Source organism: Boleophthalmus pectinirostris, unplaced genomic scaffold (genome assembly GCF_026225935.1).
Source record: "Boleophthalmus pectinirostris isolate CB_2022bp ecotype Guang Dong unplaced genomic scaffold, ASM2622593v1 HiC_scaffold_12, whole genome shotgun sequence".
Lineage (NCBI taxonomy): Eukaryota > Metazoa > Chordata > Actinopteri > Gobiiformes > Gobiidae > Boleophthalmus > Boleophthalmus pectinirostris.
In genome coordinates, this window is record NW_026571018.1 from 4,152,584 (window position 1) to 4,177,200 (window position 24,617).

General features: G+C 39.0%; 1 protein-coding gene and 1 pseudogene across 2 annotated transcripts; both read left to right on the forward strand.

Moving 5' to 3' along the window:
- Positions 1-2,933: 2,933 nt before the first annotated feature.
- On the forward strand, positions 2,934-4,976 carry LOC110168191 (uncharacterized; annotated as a pseudogene).
- A 10,516-nt stretch (positions 4,977-15,492) lies between these two features.
- On the forward strand, positions 15,493-22,213 carry LOC110168193 (low affinity immunoglobulin gamma Fc region receptor II-like). Of its 2 annotated transcripts, none has more exons than XM_020933614.2 (6): positions 15,493-15,568; positions 15,746-15,781; positions 16,187-16,438; positions 16,640-16,879; positions 19,656-19,832; positions 21,702-22,213. In XM_020933614.2, the coding sequence occupies exons 1-6, from the start codon at positions 15,547-15,549 to the stop codon at positions 21,713-21,715; spliced, it is 741 nt and encodes a 246-aa protein (XP_020789273.2). In that variant the 5' UTR covers positions 15,493-15,546; the 3' UTR covers positions 21,716-22,213. The 2 variants fall into 2 exon arrangements, with proteins under 2 accessions (XP_020789273.2, XP_055004623.1); XM_055148648.1 differs by lacking the exon at positions 21,702-22,213 and adding an exon at positions 20,133-20,281.
- The last annotated feature ends 2,404 nt before the right edge of the window (positions 22,214-24,617 follow it).

Sequence of the window (24,617 nt, forward strand, 5' to 3'; positions counted from 1 at the left end):
GTTAAAAGTAAAAAAATAAATAAAACGTAAAAAAGAAAATATAACAAAGTAATATTAAAATAAAGTCTGTTAAATAGAAACAGCGGTAATATAAATATAAGTGACGGTTTTGAGAAGACAAACTGTTTAAAATTGACTGCTAAAATGACGGGTTTTCTCGTAAACTGCGCACAAACTTGACAGGAGCACTGATTAAAATAGAAAATTCAATATATTGTAATCTGTTACCAGCAGAATCCACTAGATGTCGCCAGAGCTGCACTGATAACTTTACACAGATAACGCATAGTTAAAATGAAAAATCATATTTTTATTACTCTAAGACAAGTTGAAAAGGATGCATTCCAGCTTCACCTTTCCACAGATTTGACTTGTAACTGGCTTTAATGGTGTCTTCTGCATGTCTCCATAATTTTACTGTCATACTGTGGAACATCAAGTGTAAAGTGATAACATCTCTACCAAAACAAGCATACGGAGCATCTTCCACAGGAAAAATAAATAAATAAATAAATAAAATGCATAGTGCACTTTTAAAGTAAAAAGTCAAAACACTAGAGTTACTTAGTTTTAGGCTCCAAAGAAGAGGCCAAAAAGATCACATTTGGTTTGTAACCATATTTGGGGCTCTACACCATCCACATGAAAGCTCAGAAAAGTGTGAGATTGTTGTCAAAAATTGTCATTCTCTCAAATATTCAGGTTCAACAGTTAGTTTGTAAATATCTGCTTGGAGTTAAAAGATCTTGGAACTCAAAAATTGAAAAAAAAAAAAAGAGCAACAACCAAATGTGAGATTTTGAAGGCCCACAGCGCTCCCCCTAATAAAGATACCCAATATTTGACAACAGATTCAGAATCTATGACCAAAATTCTACTGTACTATACAAATTTTCAGCTTCCTAGTTCTATTTTTGATGATGTTATGGTCTCTCAAACATGCTTATAAATTAAGGCTTCCGAAAAAGTGAGCATGGCCCCAAAATGGGCCAAAACTCAGGAACGACTCAAGGGATTGAGCTAAAATTTGAGATTATTTCATTTGGTTATTTTAGAATTTTTTTTGAAAATTTTTAAGACAAATCTGAGATGGTTCATAGAGGGGATTCCTTGAAAATGGCTCACTTCATATGGATTGACCCTACTGCAAATTTCTACTCAAGTTAAAGTACAGTGACATGGCTAAAAATTTACTAAATTACAGGTACAGCTTCCAAACTTGTACTTAACTAAAAGTAAAAAATCTGAAGTGAAAGTGAAACGTTTGAAGAGGAATATAATCATTAAACCTCAATCTACAGCGCAGGAGATAGAGGACTGTTGTGTGAGTTTGTGGGTTTAGGAAAGAGCAAAGACACAGGTGGATTGGGAAAATTGGGACTTGTGCTGCTCTCAGTAACTTCTATGATTTTAAATGTAATTCATGACAATTACATGACTACAATTATTCTCGAATACATGATGATTGCGATGGTAATATCAAGAAAAAGGAACACGAGAAACTAGAGAATACCAGGGGCTCAAGGAGGAGCTGGAGAGAGCCTGGAAATTCCATCAGTGGTGCCCGTGGTGATCGGAGCACTCGGAGCTGTAAGCCCCAAAATGGAAGCGTGACTACAACAGATACCGGGAAAAACAACACACATCTCAGTCCAGAAAAGTGCAGTACTGAGAACAGCAAAGATACTGTGCAGAACTCTCCAGGTCCCAGGCCTCTTGTTAAGAGGACCCAAGCTGGATGAGAGAGAGAGAGAAACCACTGGTAGCGCTGGTTGGGCTGTGTATGGTATCCACTGCGAGTAAGCCGCGCCTGGAAAGTATGCAGAGCCCCAACTCCAACAGGGCGTCAGAATGAGTGGCTTAAATGAAGAAAAGAGTCTCAGAGGCAAAAAGTTTTCTTAATGTTTTTATTTTTATTTACATCAAAAACTTTTAAAACAACAATGTCACACAAAATAATATCTATGAATACATCACACATCTGCAGTATTGCAGTACTTTGTAGCTGATGTAATCAGCACTCCCTGGGGTGTGATGCTAACTGTAAGCACTGCTCTGTCTGAAGCTCAGGACATTAATCTGAGCTTTTTTTTTTTTTTAATCAAATTTTTATTCGTTATCATTTACATACATAAATGTTCCACAGTTATACATTCTGTAAACATATACCATAATGAAAAGTCTCACGAATAACACAATACATTCAGGTCTCAGTTTGGTCAGTTGATTGGACCAGCAAGAAATGTTTTTGGCTTTTGCTTCATGTATTCAAGCAGCAGAAAGCTCCAGTTCAATGACTTCTCTGTAAGATAAGAGAAATTCTCTCAGTCAGGAGGTTGAACTGATTTCCACCAACATATTACTATTTTTTTGGCAGCTGTAAGACCTGCTCGTAATATACAACGATCATTAATTGTTAGACTTAGTTTAGGCATGTGGTTATTCCTATTAAGACTATTAGACATCTAATGTCTAATAGGACATAAGACAATGTCCTATTAGACATTGTCTTTGTGACGTTTTCCACTCCCATATCATATGTAGGAAAGTGCCCACAGTTTTGTGGTTTGTCTTTTATTTTCATTTGATGTAATCTCCTAGGATATAAATAAACTGTGAATAATTTTGTAATGAATCATCTGGTGATTGGGATTCCTCAATGAAAGGGAGATCTTGGACCAAATCTGGTTCCAACCCCATGCAGAGTGATCCCTCAATTCAATTTTCCAAAGCTGCTCAATAGGTAGAATTTTTTCTAGGCACTTAACAATTAGTTAATCTAATTCAGAAATCGTACCAGAGCTTTTTGCTTTGTTCAAAATAATACAAACATGGTGATTTTTTAGCATGCATCCCCAAGGAACACCATGGGACCGCATTGCTGTGCTAGTGCTGTGCAAATATAAAAAAAATTTCTTTTAAGATGTAAAGTGCTGGGTGTGTGGCCTTAAAGTGCTCTGAGATATTTGTTGTTATGACAGATAATCTGAGAGTATCTGAAAACAGAAAACCACCAGCAGCAGCAGCGTAATCTGCCACATAAAAATATACAGGCCACAAACACCACCACCCCAAATACACACCACCAAGAGCCTCTGCCTGAAATATTGGTCATCTATTGCCAGAAAATGTTTAACTTTATTCCATATGCTCTGTGACACCGCTACCTACGAATTACTAAAACGAGACCCCGCCAGTGGATACAGAAAGAAGATCATTGACTGCTTGCAGAAGTTGGAGAAGGAAGAAGTCATCGATCGACAGATGTATTATAGACTGTATCCTGGTGATTCCGTTCCGTGTATCTACGGCCTCCCTAAGATTCACAGACAGGGAGAACCTCTCAGACCCATTGTTTGTAGCACAGACTCCATCACGTACAATGTGGCCAAACACCTGAAGACCATTTTGGCCCCTTTGGTGGGTAACACGGAGCACAATATTGAGAACATAGCCTAATATGTGAACAAAATTAAACATCTCCAGTTCGACCTGGATGAGACAAAGGTTTCCTTTGATGTGACCTCTCTTTTCACATGTATCCCCACATCAGTAGCAGTGGAAGCAGCAAGGAAGAGACTACTGCAGGATACCAAACTAGAAGAGAGAACTAAACTGTCACCGGATCAAATCTGCCAACTGCTGGAAATCTGTTTAAATACCACCTATTTCCAGTTCAGAGGGAACTTCTACAGGCAGATCCATGGCTGTGCTATGGGCTCACCGGTCTCTCCTATCATTGCTAACTTATATATGGGACAATTTGAACAGAGGGCCTTAACCTCTTATCCAGGAACTCCACCCACACATTGGTATCGTTATGTGGATGATAATTTTTCTAAAATCAAAACTCAAGATTTGGAACCATTTACTGCACATATTAATGCTGTAGATCCTAACATCAAATTCACCTGTGAAGATGCCAAGAACAACACATTGGCTTTCTTAGATTGTGCAGTAACGATACGAGAAGACCTGTGACTCCAGGTTGAGGTCTTCAGGAAGCCCACACACACGGACCAGTACCTACTTTTTGATTCTCACCACCCACTGCAACACAAACTTGGAGTTGTTCGGACACTACAACACAGGGCTCAAGTGGTGCCCACAAGCACAGAGGGAAAGGAGAAAGAAGAACAACATGTGCAGAAAGCCCTCTCTGTTTGCGGAGATATCCAAAATGGGCCTTCAACAAAACCAAGAGAACTAAAAAACAGAACAACAGAGAATCAGAACCCAGGAGAAAGGGGGTAACTATTCCCTACATGGCTGGTGTTTCTGAAAAACTACAGAGGATTTTCAGAGAACATGAGATCCCGGTCTATTTCAAACCTACAAACACTCTAAGACAGAAACTGGTCCAACCAAAGGACAAAACACCGAGCCACAAACCAAGCAATGTGGTCTACTCCATTCATTGCAGTGAACGCTACATTGGAGACACTAAACAGCTACTTCACAAGAGGATGAACCAACACAGGTGAGAGAGCAGCAGTGAACCTCAGTCTGCTGTACAACTCCACTTAAAAGCCACAGGCCACTTATTTGAGGACAGCGAGGTACAGATTTTAGCCAGAGAGAAAAATTTGTTTGAGAGGGGAGTGAAAGAAGACATTTTTGTTAAGAAAGAGAATTCTTCTCTAAGCAGAAATGGAGGACTCAGACACCAACTATCTCCTATTTACAACTCCATCCTCAAACCTAATTCAAAACAAACAAGAGAACAACAGGTGTAGCCAGGTCAGGTCCAGAGGTGTGGAAGCTTCATTATGGCCATGAATTGTTATGCTAATTAGACCAAACACCCTGTACAGGTCAATAGGCCCAACTAACAAAAACTGTAAACAAGTAGGTGTGTTTGTGTCAGTTAGTTAAGCTCCTCCCTGCAAATATAAGGAAGTGTCCACCAGCGTCTGACCAGAACTGAAGAAGCAGCTTGGATGAACTGTGAAACGTCTTCAACCAAACTAACTTTTGTCCAGTCGACAAACTGAATTTTCTCCTCATTTATTCCATACAGATATAAGATGTGTAAAAATTGATTCATAATGGCATTTAACAGATTAGACTTGTTTGGTCAGTTTTAGGGCCTCCTCCCTGTAGGCAGCTTTATCACGCTCTGTCCCCCAAAATGTTTTCCATCTTACACTCAGACCAAAATAAAGTGCAGTAATTGCAAATGCATTTATCATTACTAGAGACCCTTAACCGTACCAAAAACAGTCCTGAGGCCCTTCTATTTGTTGGAAGGTGGAACTTCGTAAACATGTAAACATGTAAACATGTAAACATTAACAAATAGGGGTGTAACAATATTGGTGATATCATGAATATCGTCATAGTAAATTTGCCACAATATTGTTGTGGTCTTGTCACTGTATTAAACTGTGTGCCTTTAGGCAAAAATAAGAATTTTCAGTCCGCTCCTGTGTCCACTACATGGACCATAATCCTTTGTGGCTGCGTCATCGACCAGTGCGCCTGTTGCAGACACACCAGCGACTTAAACTTAAAGCCACATGGCTAATTTGCATAAGTCTGAAAAAAACAGCTCACTTCTTGTGCGCCAATGCGATTCAGCTTCTGTTGGACTCTGTGAGGCTCCTGACTACAGTAACCGCAATGCTCCGACAATCCATCAAACGGTGCGTGAGCACCCCCACCATACCGTGAGCTTTCTGACGATATTGAAATAAATATCGTACCATGAGGTTCATACTGTGATGATATTGTATCGTAGGACTTGGATATCGTTACACCCCTAGAAACAAATTTAAAATACTGAATTAAAATACTCAAACAATACATAATATTTGAGTCCAAGTCAAGAGTCATCAAAATTTCTGTAGTTGTAAACAAACACAAAAGTAGCTTATCATACAAATTCAGTTCAAGTAAGTGAACTTCATGCTGAATTCAGTGCTGTAAATAGCTCTGGAAGCTCATTGGTTTCATCAGATTTAGAATTGTAAAACTCACTGAATTTCTCATGTTGAATTTTTTAACTCTGAAAAAACATTTTTCACTTGTTTTCATTCTGAATTTCAGTTCATGTATTTAAAATGTTTGTGTTGGTAACAAAGATCCAAGATGCCAAGGAACAGGCAATCAATTCACCTAAGTGAGTTGATTGTCTTAGTAACAACCAGGAAATGATGTAGGGAACTAATCTGATTGGTCAGAGTTTTCCTGCATTTGTTTATCCTTCCGAATCGGTTTTCCGAGGAAGTTGCCTAGTAACACAAGTGACACGCCCCTTTTCCTGTGATGTCGCGAGTCGGACCTCGGTGGCAGAAAAAGCAGACTGAGCAAGGATTTCAAGTTAGAACCCAATATGGCTACACCCACTGTGACGTGTACATATCAAGTGTTTTCATTGTGTTTGGACACTTTGGTGGTTTAAATGACAGTTTCAGTCACTCGTATCACTGCAATACCTCACCACGTCCGTATCACTGCCCATGGATATGGGAGTCAGTGTTGTGGTGAGGCCAATAGTATTGAACAAATACTTGACTTAACAAGTGTTAACCCTCTCCATGCAGCCGTTGCAGATTTGCAACAGCTAAATGCCAGTTACCTACTTACTCCACATCCATATTTTATGAGCTTTTTTTTTACTCAGGAGCCTTTTCTCCCATCCATGCTGATAAATATGGACAATGCAGACTGTGCAAGAATGGCTCCATGCAAACGGCCTGCCAGAAGTGCAAAATACTTTTTTTGTTCACAAAGGGTATAAAAAAGTCAGGATTGTATAATACTACCACATATTATCATTTTCCCCAAATATCAGATTTTTCCTAATACTAAAAATTAATTTGAGCCTGAGAGGGTTAACGTCCTTAAGGTTGTAACGGAAGAGAAATCATAATATAAAATGAAATGCAAATTTCAGAAATGTAATGAACTAAAGTGGCAGCATTTTCATTAGATGAGGGAATAGTCATAATCATAATCCATGTGGTCCAATACATGAAACATAATAATACACTTTAAGATGGGCGTGACGTCAAATCCGAGATCCAAGTGGGAGTTGGAAGATAATCGAACACAGGTTTAGCTTCATCAAAACCTCATCTCACTGATCCTGAACTATAAGGCCACACTCCACAAAAGATATAGACCAACAGGAAACAGCCCCTGCCCTCAGTCACCCACATCCACTGCTTAGGCCTTGGCATCTTGGATCTTTACTGCAATTTTTTTCACTGAGAATTTTACACTCTGACATTTGATTGTTAAATTTGAGGGCTTGAAAATACTTGTGCTGAATATTAAATTTTCTTAATATTTTTTTTCTCAAAAATTTAAACCAATTGAAAAAGTATACTCAAAAAGTCATCACCTGAAATTCAGATTTTTTTTTTTTTTGCAGAGTTTAGTGAGAAAATTCAAATTTCAAAATCTAATGAAACCAATTATGCTTTAGAACTCTCTTCTTCTAGTAATGTGCTGTTATTTTAAACAACAGTAAGTCCAACAATATTTTGTCTGTATACTTCATTTTTCTTCCTTCTTAATTATAGCATTTTAAATACTTCAAGGATGTTATTCTTCACAAAATGTAACTAGTTCCTTGCGTGCATATTGTACTGACAGTAAAGAAATAGACAAAAGTAGCATACTGGAATAAAAAGCAGGCCACTTCCCGAACTCCAGCCAGTCCTTTTTTCAGACTTGTGACCTAGACAGGAAAAAAGAAAAACAAATGTGACTTTGTAAAAAAAAAAAAAAAACACATAAATAATAATAATAATAATAATAATAATAATAATAATTTTGACTAATTTCTCTGATGAGTGAATATGTCAGTCCATCAAAGTGCACCTCCAGCTCCAGTTTCCCCTAATACTAAAAACATGTACTATAGCAGGAGTGCTCACACTTTTTCAGCATGTGAGCTACTTACAAAATGACCAAGTCAAAATGATCTACCTAATACAAAGCCAAGCAAACTGTCTGAAACACTTTGTGCCCCTTTTTTGGACCCTCACCCACAGTTTGAGAACCTCTTCTTTAAGAGAACTTCCTCTGGCACTTTACACAAAACTGTGAAAAAAGTGAAGGAAGATTTTTTAAACCTGTTTTTTAAAGTTCAAACTGAGTTACATTCTTTTCTGGTTTTGCAGTGATATTTACCAGCCTCTGCATGTTTACCAAACCAAACGCACATTGTGACAAACACAGATGCATTTGTGCACTTTTGTTAGAAAAACTTCAGCCAAATGTGGCAGTAGGTCTGTTCTGTAGATCCACTCTATGCTGTAGACCTGCTTTGTGCCAACACTGGAACACAAATTTAGACTCGCTTTTGCTTCACATTTCGTCTTACTCTTCTAATCAGCCACACTGTGGGAGGGTTTGTTTTTTAGGTAGGATGTTTAGGAAGTTGAACCTGCCCTGTGATGCACGCTGGTACACGAGGGCACACGCTGTTGCAGACGAGCCGTGCATAGGGAGCGTGTGTGTTTGTGATGCGCCGTAGAGTCTCCGCGGGTTTCAAATGAGCGCACAGGCTGCACTGAGACGCCCCACACGCTCCTGCACCCGCTACAAGTTTATTACCAACAGCAGCGGCCGTAATGAAATATGATTGCACGTGTTGAGTGTCAGACCTCGAGTGAGAGACAAGACTGAGTCCAAACGCGAGTCCGAGACGAGACACGGCGATCTACCCACACGACCTTGGCGATCGACTGGTAGATCGCGATCGACGTATTGAGCACCCCTGTACTATAGTATCTCTGTGGGGCCAGGACCCCTCTGATAGAGATTGTTCATCTCAGCAGGACTGTCCTGATTAAATAAAAGTCAATAAAAAGTATGTGTCAAACAAAGAACAGGGTTTGTAATTGTGTTACAATATAATTTACTGCCATTTTACTTTTTTCACTCAATTCTCAGTGGTGATCAGGGCAAATGTTTAATGTCATTCTGAAAGAATTTCAGCAACAGGTTCTAGTTGTGTGAATACAAGTCCTGTTGATGCTGGCTCTCTCACACATAAAAAAACTAAACAAAAACAAAAAAACCCTCTTCCCCACTTTTTCACTTAAGGATAAAGTTTCGTTACAGTAATGACTTTATCTAACCTGTGGGTAAATTTGTGTTCTTAATCTAAGAGTCTGGAGGATTAACATTCATGTTCACATTCCTTCAGACTTTTTCAATCACTTTCACAAAACATCTGCAATTACCAGACCAACCAGACCCACAGGCTTTGACAAAACTTTACAAAGATCTGGAGCTGTGTCCCGTCTCCCTGATTTCAGAGAGCATGATTGACAGGAGGATTAACCAGTCAGAGAGACACGTGCTCCGTTCAGAGGACTCACAAACAGCAGATTTCTGCAGAATCAACAGAAGCTCCAAGCGCTTATTTATCTTAAATTAAAGTTGAATATTTTATTGTGTACTTTTGAGAGGAGATGTCTTCTGCATTTGAGAGACATGTGATTTAAACCAGAGGCTGTTGTTTTATTGTCTCATGCTGCTTTATTTATTTATTATATGCTTTATTATTGTATCTCAAAGCATGTTTTCCTGATTAACTTTCAAACTGTGTTTTCATTCATTTGCTCAGAAGCTTTAGTTCTGATCTCACTCACTATGTTTATAGTTTACATGCACAGAGAACTGCACTAAACAACCAAAGTCAATTTGTCTTTGCCCCAAAACTTGTCAGACCAGTTTTGTCCCAGCCTACAGGTGGTCAGAGAACTGGATGGGTGTGAACGGGGGCTAGGAATTTAGTAATTTAGCAATAGCACAAAAATTGTGTGTATGTAAATGTAGTGTGTGACCACAGCTCTTTGCCTTTACATCTGTAAATTTTATAAGAAAGTTTAAAAAAAAAAGTAAAGTTGTTGAAATAGCAAATGCATCATACTTTTGTAATTTTGCATGAATTCTTTACGTTCATTCAGACAAGACATTTACATCTCACTGAATACTGTTTGTAAGATGTGTCTGTGTAGGTCAGACTCTTCTCCCTGTTTGTTCATGTGTGAAATCCTTTGCTGTCAGATTGTAGATAATCAGAGTTTAGTTTTTAAAGGACCCATCTCATGCAAAATCAACTTTTCAGAGCTTTCTACCTTCTAAGAGTGATGTGTGGGCCTTGTATATGTCGGTGAAGTGGTTTTTAGATTGATTCAGTGTTTTTTTAACAAACTGCAGTGTATTTCTACCACCCTCCCACGTGACAACGAACTAAAGCTGCTACAACGATGACGCAGCAGATACACCTATGATGCGTTTGACGTAGCACAAAGCGCTTTGCAAGAAATCAGTAAGATTTCATAACTGTTGTGTAATGGATGTTCCAAAACCCAAATTGTGCTTGTTTATTTGCAGAAGATACAATGTGAAAAGAGTTATTCTGCATGAGATGGGCTCTTTAAGCTTAGGCCTTTAGGCTTAAGTTTAAGTTAGTCCTTCACCACATGAGAACAGACCTGCAGTACTGAAAAAAAAAAAAGAGAGAGAGAATGATAGATACCGGTGTCATTGTCTTTAGATGTGGGTCCATGTGTGTTGTTATGGAGGTCCGGTGAGATGGTGGAGGAATCAGGTTCTGTAGGAGACACAAATATCAGTGTCTAAATGTGCCCATTTTACACAGTAGTATCATAATGTTTCACAATAATTATTTCAACAACATCCCCAGACTTTACAAAACATCTCATTCGTTAGGTAGAAGATGTTGGAGCAGCTGTGCAGCGTCAGAGGGCAGACTTACCCGGGACAGTGGGACGAGATGTGAACTCTTCTGCTTTGTTAAGGAGATCAGGTGAGTTGGTGGAAAAGCCTGGTTCTGCAACTGACTCTGTTTTTGAAAAAAAAAAAAAAAAGCCAGTACTATTAATTGCTGGGTTTCAGATGACATTACTACATTCTATCTGTATTAAATAATATATTAAATTTATTTAACACAGATGGGGGGCATTTAAAATTAACATTGTTCAACTGTTGATTTTTGATGTAATATAAGTCTTGGGTCTAGTCAGTAATGGAAATGATCAGATTCTATATTTGGGAATTTACTTTTCTGATATTTTATGGCAAAGTATAATGTAATTAATATAAAAAAACTGTCTCTTGCCCCCATCTGGAAGAACAACATAATCACATTCTATAATCTGAAGCGCACCAGTACGGGGTGCTCAAACACTTAGGTGGTACTCATGACTAAAACTTTTTGGGAACAACTGTTATGCACAGACACACTTATTTGAAATGCCCCTAAAATATTTAATACCTTTTATTTGTCAACAGAAATAGTGTGATGCCACTTTGAGGACACTTGATCCTGTTTTCATGTCATCTTGATTAAAAGATGTAGGAAGAGAAACTGCTTACCAAGGACTGTGAGATTTCTTCTCCAGACATCTTCAGATTCAGATCCCAGATTAACACACGTACTGACCGCTGTGGTTCAGGCTCAAAGTTTGTCAGGACCAGAGATATCCAGCTATTATTCAGCTTGAATTCAATGGAGTACTGCAGATGTTTACACTCTTCAAGTAGGTTGCCGTTTCTGAAACAAGCAAAATCCTCACCCTTTTCTGTTTTGCATTCAGTTATTTTTTTTTCCTGCCTGGGAATATCTTTAAATAGGGTTACATTTTGCCCTACGCAACCCAAAATGTCTTGGTCTGTGAAAAAAACAAAAAGTAAAATCAGTGCACATAATACATTGTTTAGTTATAATTTTACCACAATTAATAGATAAGAGTATGTGACGATAAGAGTAATTTATTTTTAGAAGTTATTTATATTGTAGATTCTCACTGTTTTTATTGGATGTCTCTATACAGAAGCTACTGACAGGTCACAGTTCGTACACATCTGCTTTACAGTTTTCTTAAAGTTATCAAGTGACAACATAGATTTGAGTTAAATCATTATTTTCTATTCAAATTTTGGTCTTCCTCCATTCAGGAGATGGCAGCAGGACCCCCACCTTCTATTATATTTAGGCCTGGCACTAAAGCTGACAGCACAGCACAGGCATGTCCAAACTATGGCCTGGGAGCTAAATGCAGCCCTCAGACAATTTTTTCTTGGCCCTCAGGCTTCCAGGTGAATTGGCCCAAATTAGTTTGCATCAAATAAAAATGAACTTCAGCAAGTTTCTTGAAAATCTACCTTGATGAAACAAATACTAAATATTTAGTGTGTGGTTTCGAGGATCAGTCTTTATTCATACTAACGTGTTAAACCTGCACATATTTCAATTATTCACTGTTTTGAGCACCAGTCTATGGCCCTCGATCAGCCCTGTGCTTCGTCTGTGTTTAGATCTGTGGCCCTTAATGAAAAAAAGTTTGGACACGCCGGCATAGCTTAAATGGCTAACAGACCCATGCGTTCGTACCTTAGACCGTTAGCTGTGTTCCAGATATGTGGAATCAAAACTGATAATCTTAATAAAAACACTATATAAAGCAGAAATTCCAGAATTACTCACATGCGTCCTCAGAATGTGAACACAAAATGTTCACTATAAGGACCAAAAACACCAGGTTTGCTTGCAAAATGCTTGCACGCGTTGTTACATGCAGACTCATTCCGACAATTCTCACCCGAAGGATGTTGACAGACTGCGGAAGTGACGAAAAAGGTCACGTTGGAATAAATACGAACCTATAAATGAATTAAAATTTCAGTGTGTTTTATATTTGTGTGCATTTTTATGTTTTATGCATGATTTTAGGACACCTGGCACTTTCAACCAGTGAGCGTGCAATTTGCACACGTGTCCCAAGGTGCATAGATTCAGACTGAAACAATGTGTGTGTGTATGTGTGTGTGTGTGTGTGTGTGTGTGTGTGTGTGCGTGTGTGTGCGTGTGTGTGTGTGTGTGTGTGTGTGTGTATGTGTGTGTGTGTGTGTGTGTGTGTGTGTGTGTGTGTGTGTGTGTGTGTGTGTGTGTGTGTGTGTGTGTGCACGAGGAGACAGAGTGCATAATTATTCCAGCGTGACATGCCCAGACAAATTGTGTGTTATCTTTACGGTGGCCTGCCCATGAGGAATATAGCTTTAATAATCCCTCTTTGGTATTTAACTTAAGTATGTTATAAATGATCTTTGAACTTTTATTTTGAAGGCACACAATCTTTGTGAGGAGGCTCGCTTTTGTATCTGGGTGGGGGTGGAGGGCTAGTACCTGTTATAAAACAGGTTTTTCTTTAAAGTGTAACTAAACACCAAATCCACCTTTATTGTTATTAAACTGTGTATATGATGTTTTAACAGTTTTATTTAATGTTCTTAGTCATTTGTTGGTCATTTTAGTGCAAACTTGGTAAATCTGCATCTTTCTGTTCAAACACATCTAAATGTTTGTGCTGGCTCCAGGGCCTCTGCAATTTCCAGCAGTTGGTGACATCACACAGAACTGCCCCGATTAACAGCTGTGTGTCTGATCATAAACACATGACTGCAGGTCATTGCCCAAAGCTCATGACCAGAGGTGAGAGTACAACCAGAGATCGAACCCAGGATTAAACCAGGACTAAACCCAGAAGAAACCAGGACTGAACTAAACCAGGACTAAACCAGGACCATAGGTGAGAGCAGGGATGTAGATTGAGCAGTAAATCGAGAGCTTTTCTTTGAGGTAGGAGGAGACAGATGTGGGAGGATTCTCACTTGAGCCATTCTCTGTGTCTAAAAACTGTGACTGTGGTGATGCTGTTGCAGCACGGTGTGTGATTCCTGGTGTGTGATGTTGGGGGGGGAGGTCAGGTGGGGGAGAGCACAAAGTAAAGGCATGGAGCTCCTGCACCCACGTGACTGAATCTGACAGAGACGCCATGCTGGCAGTGGTGAATTAGTGGCAATGAATGGCACGTTTGGAGTTTTTAGTCTTTAAATGAACTCATGGTATTTGAATGTAAAATCGTCTTTGTTGTACTTTTGAAACCTCTGAGAATGTTTCCATTGAATAATATTGTTGTATATTTTGTTAAAACAAGAAATTATACTGGCTATAATTAGCCATTAAACTGATTTATTTTTCCAAAAGAAACTGTTACTCTGGGACAGAAGCAATGTGCTAGAGGACAGCAGGCAGAGCAGCGTACAGGGAGACGAGGTGCACGGGGGGTGTGGCCGACACAGGCCACCGCGAACAGTGGTGTGGTGGGGGACGTCACCGAGCAACCATAGATATTCACATGAGAGCTTTTCATTTATTAAAGGAAAAGACTTGCAGTGGGTTCCAGCCAGAATGGACAGACTGAAAGAGACTCAAGTTATTTTCGGGTGATATTTTTAAATATTTACATTTCTGTACTGGCTCTAGGGAAGGAGTGGACAGTTATTTTTTCCATGGGACCACATGAGAAACAGAAAATATTGTGGAGGGACAAAATGAAGAACTTCTGCATAATATTCATTGTATTTCTTTATAAAAAGCAGTAAATAACATTGTTTTGAAGAGCTGGTCAGACTGGTAAGAGTTTATGTTTTGACTAAACAATGAAAAAGTGAGACTGTTTTACAAAAAATGAAATGAACAAAACACCTCTAAAATAAAATGCAGCTTTAGTCCTTGCATCAGGTAAAATGATAAAATATGTTTATTTTGTCATTTCAAATTAGATTAAACGGGTCGGTCAGAGTCGACCAAAGCACAGTATGTGGCCCAGGAGCTGCACAATGCCCAGGTCTGGTCTAGGGTGACCAGATGAGATTGGCTGAAATTTGTGAAGGTCACAAACATTTTTTAAATCAAAGATCAAGTCTTTCCAGCAGTACAGTACAGACCAACAGTGTAAGCATGTAGTCTAACATCTGCCTCCCCTCCGTGAGAAACACCACACTCTTTTCTACATACTTTACATTTCATCACTTAGGGCTTTGGCAATCCATGGGTACTTCCACCCACTCCTCCAGTTACCTGCACTGACACTTTTGCATATCGGCGTGTTGGGGTTCTGGTACATAAGCCATGTGGAATGAATGAATTAGTTTATCGTCAGTGCATATTCATGCCTCACTGTAAAAAATAAACAAAACAGATAGATTGTAGCTGAGCTACTTGCAGCCACTTAGAAGCCGTCAGAGTCTGTGTGCAGCCTATCAGCAGCAGTCAGGGCTGCATGCAGTCGACTCAACCTCTTTACCAACAGTTTTTCATGTTCATCAGAAAAGAACTATTCAGTATTCTGTCTGAGTGTAATTTTCTGGACATTTAGGGCCGGATTCGTGATTTGGGACAACAACTATTTCGGGACGTCTGGTCACCCTAACTGGCCCCTTACAGTTATCAAAAGCTTTGTCTGGAGTGTGAAACTGCAGAGAAATGAAGAGGAAGAGGGCATCATGCTGCTGTGGTGTGGTTTTGACATGAGTCAATGATCACTTGGTAAAAAAGTCCACCACAAAAGCCTCCACCTGGCATGACAGGAAGTGCTGCCTTCAAACCTCTGCACGCCTCACTTTATTATTATGCTTTTCTGTATCTATAAAATGCTCATATTTGAATCAAGGACCCATTACTGAGTTGGATAGAACGCTGAGAACTGAAGGGCCATGGGAGCGGTGTCACTGTTCTGTGAGTTCTGTGAATTATTATTTTATTTATTCTATATTTAGGTTCACACACACAAAAAAAATTGTGAGCAAAAATGTAAAATAACACAAGTAACAAATAACTATTTTATGTTTGTATTGTAACATGTACAAGTGTGTTAAATGTCAAATTCACAGACGTTTTGGTTTCTGTCTGCAGTACTGACCACTCTGCTGTTCTACATCACAGATCAAGGTGGGTTTAACTGGATTCTGTGCATATAATTATTTTAAAGGATATAATATTGTAGTTATATATATATATATATATATATATATACATGTATATAGTGTAAATGGCCTATTAAATTGAGATAATTCCCAGAAAAGTGAAGCCAAGGTATAATAGGATATATGGGTATAATAGATTTTTAAATGTGTTCCAGGGACCTTCAACTTAGTGTTAAATTTGTGGCACTTTTAGTTTATGTGTAGGGTCAGATAAGAAAAAAAAAGTCACTCACACACACTCACACTGATACACACTCACACACACTCACACTGATACACACATGCCCTGTCTCTCACAGCTGCGTCAGAGAGACCAATATTCATCCTGTTATTTTATTAGACAAATTAAGCTCATTATTCACACTTGCAGATCTTCTTGTTGTGAGGCCAGGACGCTCCCAGTTTTTTCAAAAGGACACTGTGGAGATCAGCTGTAAAGATAACGGCTGGAAGGTGAAGAGAAACACTTCCAAATCAGCCCGGACCCACTGTGAGAACTGGGCCACGTGGAACCCTCCTACCTGCACCATCTATGACGTACGGCCCCGAGTGGACACAGGAGTGTACTGGTGTGAGAACCCCGAGGGACAGAGCTCGGACACTGTCCACATCACTGTCACTGGTGAGAACAGTCTGGAGCTTTATTAGTGTGAAGAGATGATGCACAGGCACACTACCAGAATAGTAGAACTAGTTATCTGAAGATTGCCTATTGTTCCTTTATTGTTGCATACCCTGCACTGTGCTGTCAGGACTAAACACAGATCATGAGGACTTACCTCAGCCTTTCACCATACACCATACTCCATGCTCTGTGTTACAGATAAACAAGTTCTTCTCCAGAGCCCTGTGCTCCCAGTGACAGAGGGACAAAATATGACTTTATTATGTCAACACAAGACTTCCTCCACGATGTCAGCACTATTCTACAAAGACGGACAACTACTGAAGAGGACACCTACAGCTCGAATGACACTGCCGCATGTGCAGATGTCAGATGGTGGTCGGTACTGGTGTGAGATGGAGAGAGAGCAGTCTGAGCCCAGCCATATCACCGTCATAGGTAAGTAAGGTCATGTGCTGCTCTCACTCACAGTCTGACAGCCTGTTCTTATTGTATTTAGCCATTAGGCTTTAGAGATGACTTTTTTCAGACAATTTAAAAGTTGAAAGTTCTATGTATGCTGTAGAACGATGCAGTGAGTCACATGTACCAGATGTGCTCCCAGCTGACACATGTGACTTCTGCCTACAGGTTTAAAGCAGAGCTGAAGCAGTCAAGTTTCCCCTTATGGAAAAACAAACAAACAAACAAAAAAAACACACACACAATACATATCATCATCATCATCATCATCATCATCATTTTTATTCCAGACTCATGGTCTATTTTAAAAACAGACAAGGACAGTGACAATACAAAACAATCAATATTTATGTTTTTAAAAGACAACAACACCAGTGTCTCCACAAACTGGACGAATATCTTATTGCACTGAATTTTATATTTGTGAGTGACATTATTATTTTATTGTCCGATCTGTTCAGTCTGCAGATAAAACTGTACATTAAAAGTCTTAGTGCAGCTTGCAAAGTGTTCACTCGTGCAGTAACAAACATTTCAGTCGCACTCGTCCATCGTGGCTCCTCAAAAGCACCGTAAAGCTCCTAGAGTCTTTGCAAACCGTTTTTTATATAATTAATCCAGAGGTGAGCTGTGTACAATGGTGAACAATATGATATAAACAATAACAACTTAACATCATTTGTACAAGAACCAAACTTACGCATAAGAGTATTTGCCTGAACTTAGAGCGTCACTACACTGTCTGTACTTGTCATCATCATCTGCCATGTCCGCGGTGATGATCTGCCCTACACACAACAAAAATATACAATAAATAAATACAACAATAGGATACAGTTACTCCAGGTAGCAGAGCACCTATTAAAGCTCTGTGCAACGGTACAGGATAAACTAGACATGCAAATGTGAGAGCTGGGTTGTGCAAAAACCACACGCATACACACATTTACACACACACACACACACACACACACACACACACACACACACACACACACACACACAGGTGAGAACATCTATCACCAAACTCTCCACGAAACCCACGCTCCAACCAGACTCTGCAGAGGAAGAACAAATGTCAAACAATAACAGTATGCAATGAATCCAACAGTCAAAACAAATGAACAAACTGACCATAGACAAAAATAGACTAAAATAATATAACAGAATACAATAAAGCAGTGGTTCTTAACTATTTTCTGTCACGCCCTCCCTAAGAAGAAGAAAACATTTCGCACCCCTCCACTCGACAGAACCACTACCAAACGTGGACAAATCACACCCTCGCCTTCAGTCGCCTACATACGAGAGAAAACATTTTAGTTGTGTCTACAAAGTGACTCCCGGGACACACGCAGCATGTGTGCGTCTGTATTCCACGCTGCGCTCACCTGCATCATGAGGTGGTCCGCTCCTGTGTCCTCCTCGTCTTTAAAGGTGATGTCCGTGTTATAGTTCCAGGCACTTGCATAATCCAGCGTGACAGAAACCATGTTTAATGTTGCAGCAGTATCAGCTCCTCTATGATTTGTTTGATTTGCCACCTTATATGATGCTAACAGAGCTCGCTGGTTTACTCAAGTAGCATTCACAAAGCGAGATGATTGTTGTCGATACTCGTCACGTTTTCACTGAAAAAACTCAAGCGTCTTATCAGCGTGACTGGGGTGTAACGTCTATAGTAAGTAAGATTTAAGTAAGTTTTTTTTAATATAGTGCTTTTCACAGAAGTATGTCACAAAGACGCTTTACACATCATTATTCAGTCACTCCAGACCCGGTGGTGGTAAACTACTATTGTATCCACAGCTGCTCTGGGACAGACTGACTGAAACATGGCTGTTAATCAGCGCCATCAGTCCCTCCGACCACCATAATTCTCCTTGCGCACAGTCTGACAATGACAGCGTCACTGCCAACTACTGTAGTGGATGTGCAATTATACTTTATTCTAGTACCACCAAAAACAAACAAACAAACAAAAAAATACATCAAAACATAATAAGCACAGAAATACTGGTCCTACTGGGGACAGAATATTCTGACAAAATGCTTATCCAGGATGACGATAACGTCACAGATCCATGTATACAACTGTATATTTTCTCTTCACCATGTATATTGCAGACTTACATCATGACAAGGTGACCGAAAAATACTAATCTCTTGCGACCCCCCTGAGGGTCACGACCCAGTCTTTGAAAAACATTGGTTTAAAGGGTCTATATTACTTTATTTTCTGATCTCTGTTACAATGTTTTTTCCTCATTAAAAACATACTGGAAGTTGTGTTTTGTTTCTATAAAATGTTAACCACACAAATCTTGCATATTTAGGCTCAGTTCTTCTGTCAAATTTAAAACATTCTGTTTCACCTTGTGATGTCATGTTGTAACACAGGAAGTTCACTTCCACGTTCACTGGAATCATTTGAATATTTCATTTCAGCCCTTAAATGGCCAATCTCTACTAAACTAAAGGTAAAAAGAGCTGTTAACTTAGAAACTACAACTACATGACATCACAAGGTGGAGACTTTGGAGATGTAGACACACTATTAATAAAGAATTACTCAAACATGTGTGATTGAAACAAAACACTTCTACAGGTCTGTTTTTTTAGGAGGAAACAACATTTTAACATGAATTAAAGCTCATTTTTGCATCATATTGTATTTTTAAGGTTAGGAACAAGGTTAACTCAAGTGTCAGACGATTATCTAGCAATAACCATAAATCACTCTCATCTCCAGGCAGTGCACAGGACAAGACCAAACCCCAGACCTCGTGCCCAGCAGCATTGACCACGCTCCCCCCTGCTCCTCCAGCCCGCCCTCCTGTGGTAGCTCTGGTGTGCCACCTGCTGGTGCTGTGCCCATACATCATCTCCACTGGGCTCATGCTGTCTCTGTACTGCCATAAACCCACAGGTAACAAATATGTCTGAAGTGCACATTTTAACCCCTGTAAATACTTTGAAATCACTGTGTTTTAGAAGTCCTTACTCCTTACTCTGGACTTTGTGGAACTGGAATTGAGTCAGGCTTGTTGATGGGAGAAAACTGAGAACAGCAAGTGCCACAGTGAGACAGAAGTGGCTCTAGAGCTGTGGTGTTGATTACAGGGCAGCCTCGGGGTCTTAAAAGTCTTAAGAAAGGTCTTAAATTTCTTGTTCTTAAATTATGGCCTTGAAAAGTCTTAAATTATTTCATTAGCCCATTTTTTTGTAGACTCAACCAGGCTGCAGTGCAAAGTTAAATGGAGAAAAAAAAAAACAGCAACATGAAATCAGGTAATGTGAATGAATGTTTAATTTGGAGTCTGAGCAAACAATACTTTGGTTTCTGGCACCGGCGGCAATGAGTAAACAATCAGTAGAGTGGAGGAAGACGTTGGATGAATCATGGGGAAGTGTTGATTTAATCCACAGAGGCTCTTAGATTCTAGATACAGGACTGTAGTTGGTTGTTCATTATTAGAATTGGATCTGGTGTTTTTCGCCTGCATAATGGGCGTGATGTTGGTCTTAATTTTCATTTAAGTGCTCTTGAAAAGGTCTTAAATTTGGTTTAGTCAAACCTTGGGATACCCTGGATTACATTGATTATTATAATCTGAGTATCTTTTATTTGACAAACCAAGATGTGCAGTGTAAATGGGGAAAAACTAAATATAGAGGAATAAATGTATTGATGGATTCCCTGTGCACTGTACATTCAACACGATGGCACTATTCAGAAATTCACATATTTTGTTAATTAAGATAAACTTTGATTGAGACTAGGCCCTCCATTCTCAAGTAACATACAACTTGACGTTTCAGTTATTCATCTGGGTGCTTCACTGTGAGTATAAACTGAAAAATAACTCATGAAACTTGGGGCCATGCTGAATGTGATTTACAGTATTTTTTGGACTATAAGTTCCTCCAGCCAAAAAATGTGTAATGAAGAAGAAAAAAACATAAAAGTCGCACCGGACTATAAGTCGCAGGAACCAACATTTCATCGTGAAAGGCAAGTTATAGTAATAATAACAATAGACTAAAGAACAACAGGCTGAAAAGGCGTCTGGTCTGTTAACGTCACATATGAACAGTTATTCAGATAATTATAACATAAACAACAGAACATAAGTTTACCAAACTCTCCATCTCACACTAAATCACTAAATCCATTGTATCCAGTGAATTCTTCATCCTCTGTGTCACTTCTGAGCAACTCCGTGTAACTTCGTTTGTCACTGAAGTCCAGGCTTTGTCGATCCTTCCAGCGACTTCCAGGAAAGTTTCATGGTGCATCTGCCCGGTTGCCGTGAAGCTGTTTTCTCCATCCTGCTTTCCTCCAGTCCCTCACAAGTTTCTCGCTCACTCCAAACTTTTTTTCTGCTGCTTGATTTTCTTTTTCTGCTGCATATTTCACTACTTGCAGCAGGACAGTGGCTTTTTCTGCAGGAGACATGCGCAGAAAACTGACACACAAGACTAGAACGCTCTCTCGTGGCTGTCAGTCTTAATATACAAGTCACACCGGAGTATAAGTCGCAGGAAACACCCAAACCATGAAAGAAAGTGTGACTTATAGTCCGAAAAAATACAGTACTATTAGGAAGTGCGTGTATTATTTCTGCTGCAAAACTGAACTGTAAATGACAATATTGAGCGAGTGCAAATGTTTGTGCCTCTGCTCCTGTGGACAAGTGAACTGTTGAAGTCTTGTTGCACATTTACGTTACAACATTTGCCCTGCTTCTGAATGTTTCCTTTTGTACTGACTGTTCACGTTGACTTCTCTTTGTAGAATATGAAGACTAAGACTCCGCCCAGTCAAGACTCCTCCTGATTATTGCCCCAAAGCTCCAGGTCGAAGCCAAGAACAACATTTACAGAAGACATATTATGCTTTTCTTGTACAAAAGTAGAAGTAGTTTGTTAAAGTACATATGACACATTTTCTTGCTTTTCTTTTAATTATGTTGTTTGTGGTTAATTTTTTTTACCCAAACAGAATCTACTCATCTGAGAATTTTAAAACACGATCCGTCTACCTATGTCATGATCACAAAATATTCCATCATGTAAGTGTCTCCTCTTAAAGTGTCATTTCACTGCAATAAACAGCAGATTTTCATTTACGTGTTTTTAATTTTGAAGATTATCCACTAGAGAATTTTAACCATCACTGTTTAATGCATAATCTGTAAAACTAAGACATTTCACACAACCAGCATATAGTTCTTGTATTATGATGTTATTTTTTTTGTCTGATAATACAGTTTTACATATCAAAGCCACAATTTACTGGGACTAAAAATGGTTTGTACATAAATTGTAAAAGCAATGTTACTTAAAATAATAATACTCAAACAGTAGTGGGCCAAGAAATTATTCAAGCGCCACATTTTTTCGGACTATAAATCACACTTTTTTTTATTGTTTGGGTGTTTTCTGTGACTTATACTATGGTGTGACTTACATATTCAAATTTTCAGACTGACAGCCCCGAGAGGCTCTAGTCTTGTGTGTCAGTATCTAGTAGGGGTGTGAAAAAATATTGAAATATCGCTATATCGTATCGCTTAATGTGATGATACAGTATCGATATCTTGGGCTGCTGTATCGATATATCACCAAGAGTACTTTTTGGTATATTTTTACTAAATTATTTTGTTACAGTGCTACAGTTTTGTTGCTTGTTTAGAGGAAGGAAACTTTTTTTTATGCGACACATTTGACATTTTCACAGTTTTGATGATTAAAATGTTTGTGTTTCTTATGAACTTTGCACAAAAATTGGTTTAACAAAGACTTTTATTATCACAGACATGATTTAGTCTTTATTTTTATTGAACTGTATTGAATTGATTTGAAATATATCATATTGAATCGAAAGCTCACTGTATCGAGATATGTATCGTATCGTGGCCTATGTATCGAGGTATGTATCGTATCGGCAACTTCATAATGATACCCACCCCTAGTATCTAGTACAACTATTACTCCTGTACCACTGTCACTTCACTCTCTACTGCGCATGTCTCCTGTAGAAAAAGCTGTTGTCTTGCTGCAAATAGTGAAATATTCAGCTGAAAACGGTAATCGAGCAGCAGAAAGAAAGTTTGGAGCGAGAGAGAAACTTGTGAGGGACTGACAGAAAGCGAACACTGCTCCACGGGAGGATGCACCATGAAACTTTCCTGAAGTCACTGGATGGATGGACAAAGCCTGGACTTCAGTGACACTGAAATCCTGTCGGGATTCAGAAAAGCCTAATTACCTCCGCCAAGGAGGTTATGTTTTTGCCGGCGTTTGTCTGTTTGTTTGTTTGTCTGTTTGTCTGTTAGCAACATCACTCAAAAAGTTATGGACCGATTTTGATGAAATTTTCAGGATTTGTTGGAAATGTGAAAAGGAAGAACTGATTTCATTTTGGGGGTGATCCGGAAGAAACCCTGGATTCTGGATCACTTTGAAATTTTAGTTAACATTGTGGTAAATGGGGCCAAAAATGTTTTTCTCAATATCTCGGTTAATTATTGACCAAACCCCATGAAATTTGACTCAGGGATGAACAATGGGATCCTCTTTCAAATGAAAGATACGAGACAAATATTTATGGAAAACACAATTAATATGAGGGGGACTGTAGTCCTTGGCGGAGGTCTGCGCTCTCTGAGTGCTTTTCTAGATCTAACTGGAACTGATGCTGAGTCTGACACAGACAGAGGAAGCGGCGCTCTGTTTACATCATGGATCTACGGTTTATCTCCAGAAGCAGAAGTGACACCGAGGATGAAGAATTCAATAGATGTAGTGATTTGGAGGGAGATGGAGAGTTTGGTTATGTTATGGTTCATTTGGTTTGGTTTATGTTGTGTTGTTTATGCTATAATTATCTGAAGAACTGTTAATATCTCACGTTAACATATTAACGCCTGTTCAGTCTGTTGTTCTCTGTTCTATTGTTATTACTACAACTTGACTTTCATGATGAAATGTCGGTTCTTGGTCTCTGATTTTATAAAATACATTTCCCCAAAAACTGCGACTTATAGTCTAAAGTGACTTATATATGTTTTTTTCTTCTTCATTGCACATTTTTGGCTGGTGTGACTTATGCTCCGGAGTGACTTATAGTCCGGAAAATACGGTAAGAGTTAAAAAGTATTTGGAAAAACATCTACTCTAGTAATATTAACTTGAAAGGTAACTGTTTGGACATCGTATCTGATTTATAGTTTAGAGTGAATGCAATTGGAAGGACAGAATATAAAAAAAATTATCTGCTGAGACAAACTAAATCATATCTGAAGGAGGAAGTGCAAGAAACACAAATGTTCAGATCATTTTATATTGTCACATAAAGCTTTTATCACTTTAGACTTACTCACAGTGGGAAGAGGAACCAAAAGTATTCTGAAAAGTGCAATTTCTACCACCTCTGTGCAGCACTATAGCGTCTTTTATCTTTGTACATTTTGAGCACACAACATTCATGCAATATTTGATTTCTTGCATCAAATTATGGAAGCACAAATACAGTAATATTCTGCCTTTGCAACCGAAAACATAATAGTGGTCAATATGATGAACCAAAATGTCTCAAACTTTTCCTACCAAAGAAAAGATTTGGCTTTCTTAGTACCACCCGATCTAAACAGGCCTAAAACAGGACTATTCCAGGTCTAATCTTGGGCCAAACCAGGTCTAAACCAGG

Coding starts and splice junctions, on each gene's coding strand:
- LOC110168193 (XM_055148648.1), top strand. CDS start 15,547: ATGGGAGCGGTGTCACTGTTCT. Junction 15,782..16,186: donor GTTCTACATCACAGATCAAG/GTGGGTTTAACT, acceptor TCACACTTGCAG/ATCTTCTTGTTGTGAGGCCA. Junction 19,833..20,132: donor GTACTGCCATAAACCCACAG/GTAACAAATATG, acceptor ATTTTTTTGTAG/ACTCAACCAGGCTGCAGTGC.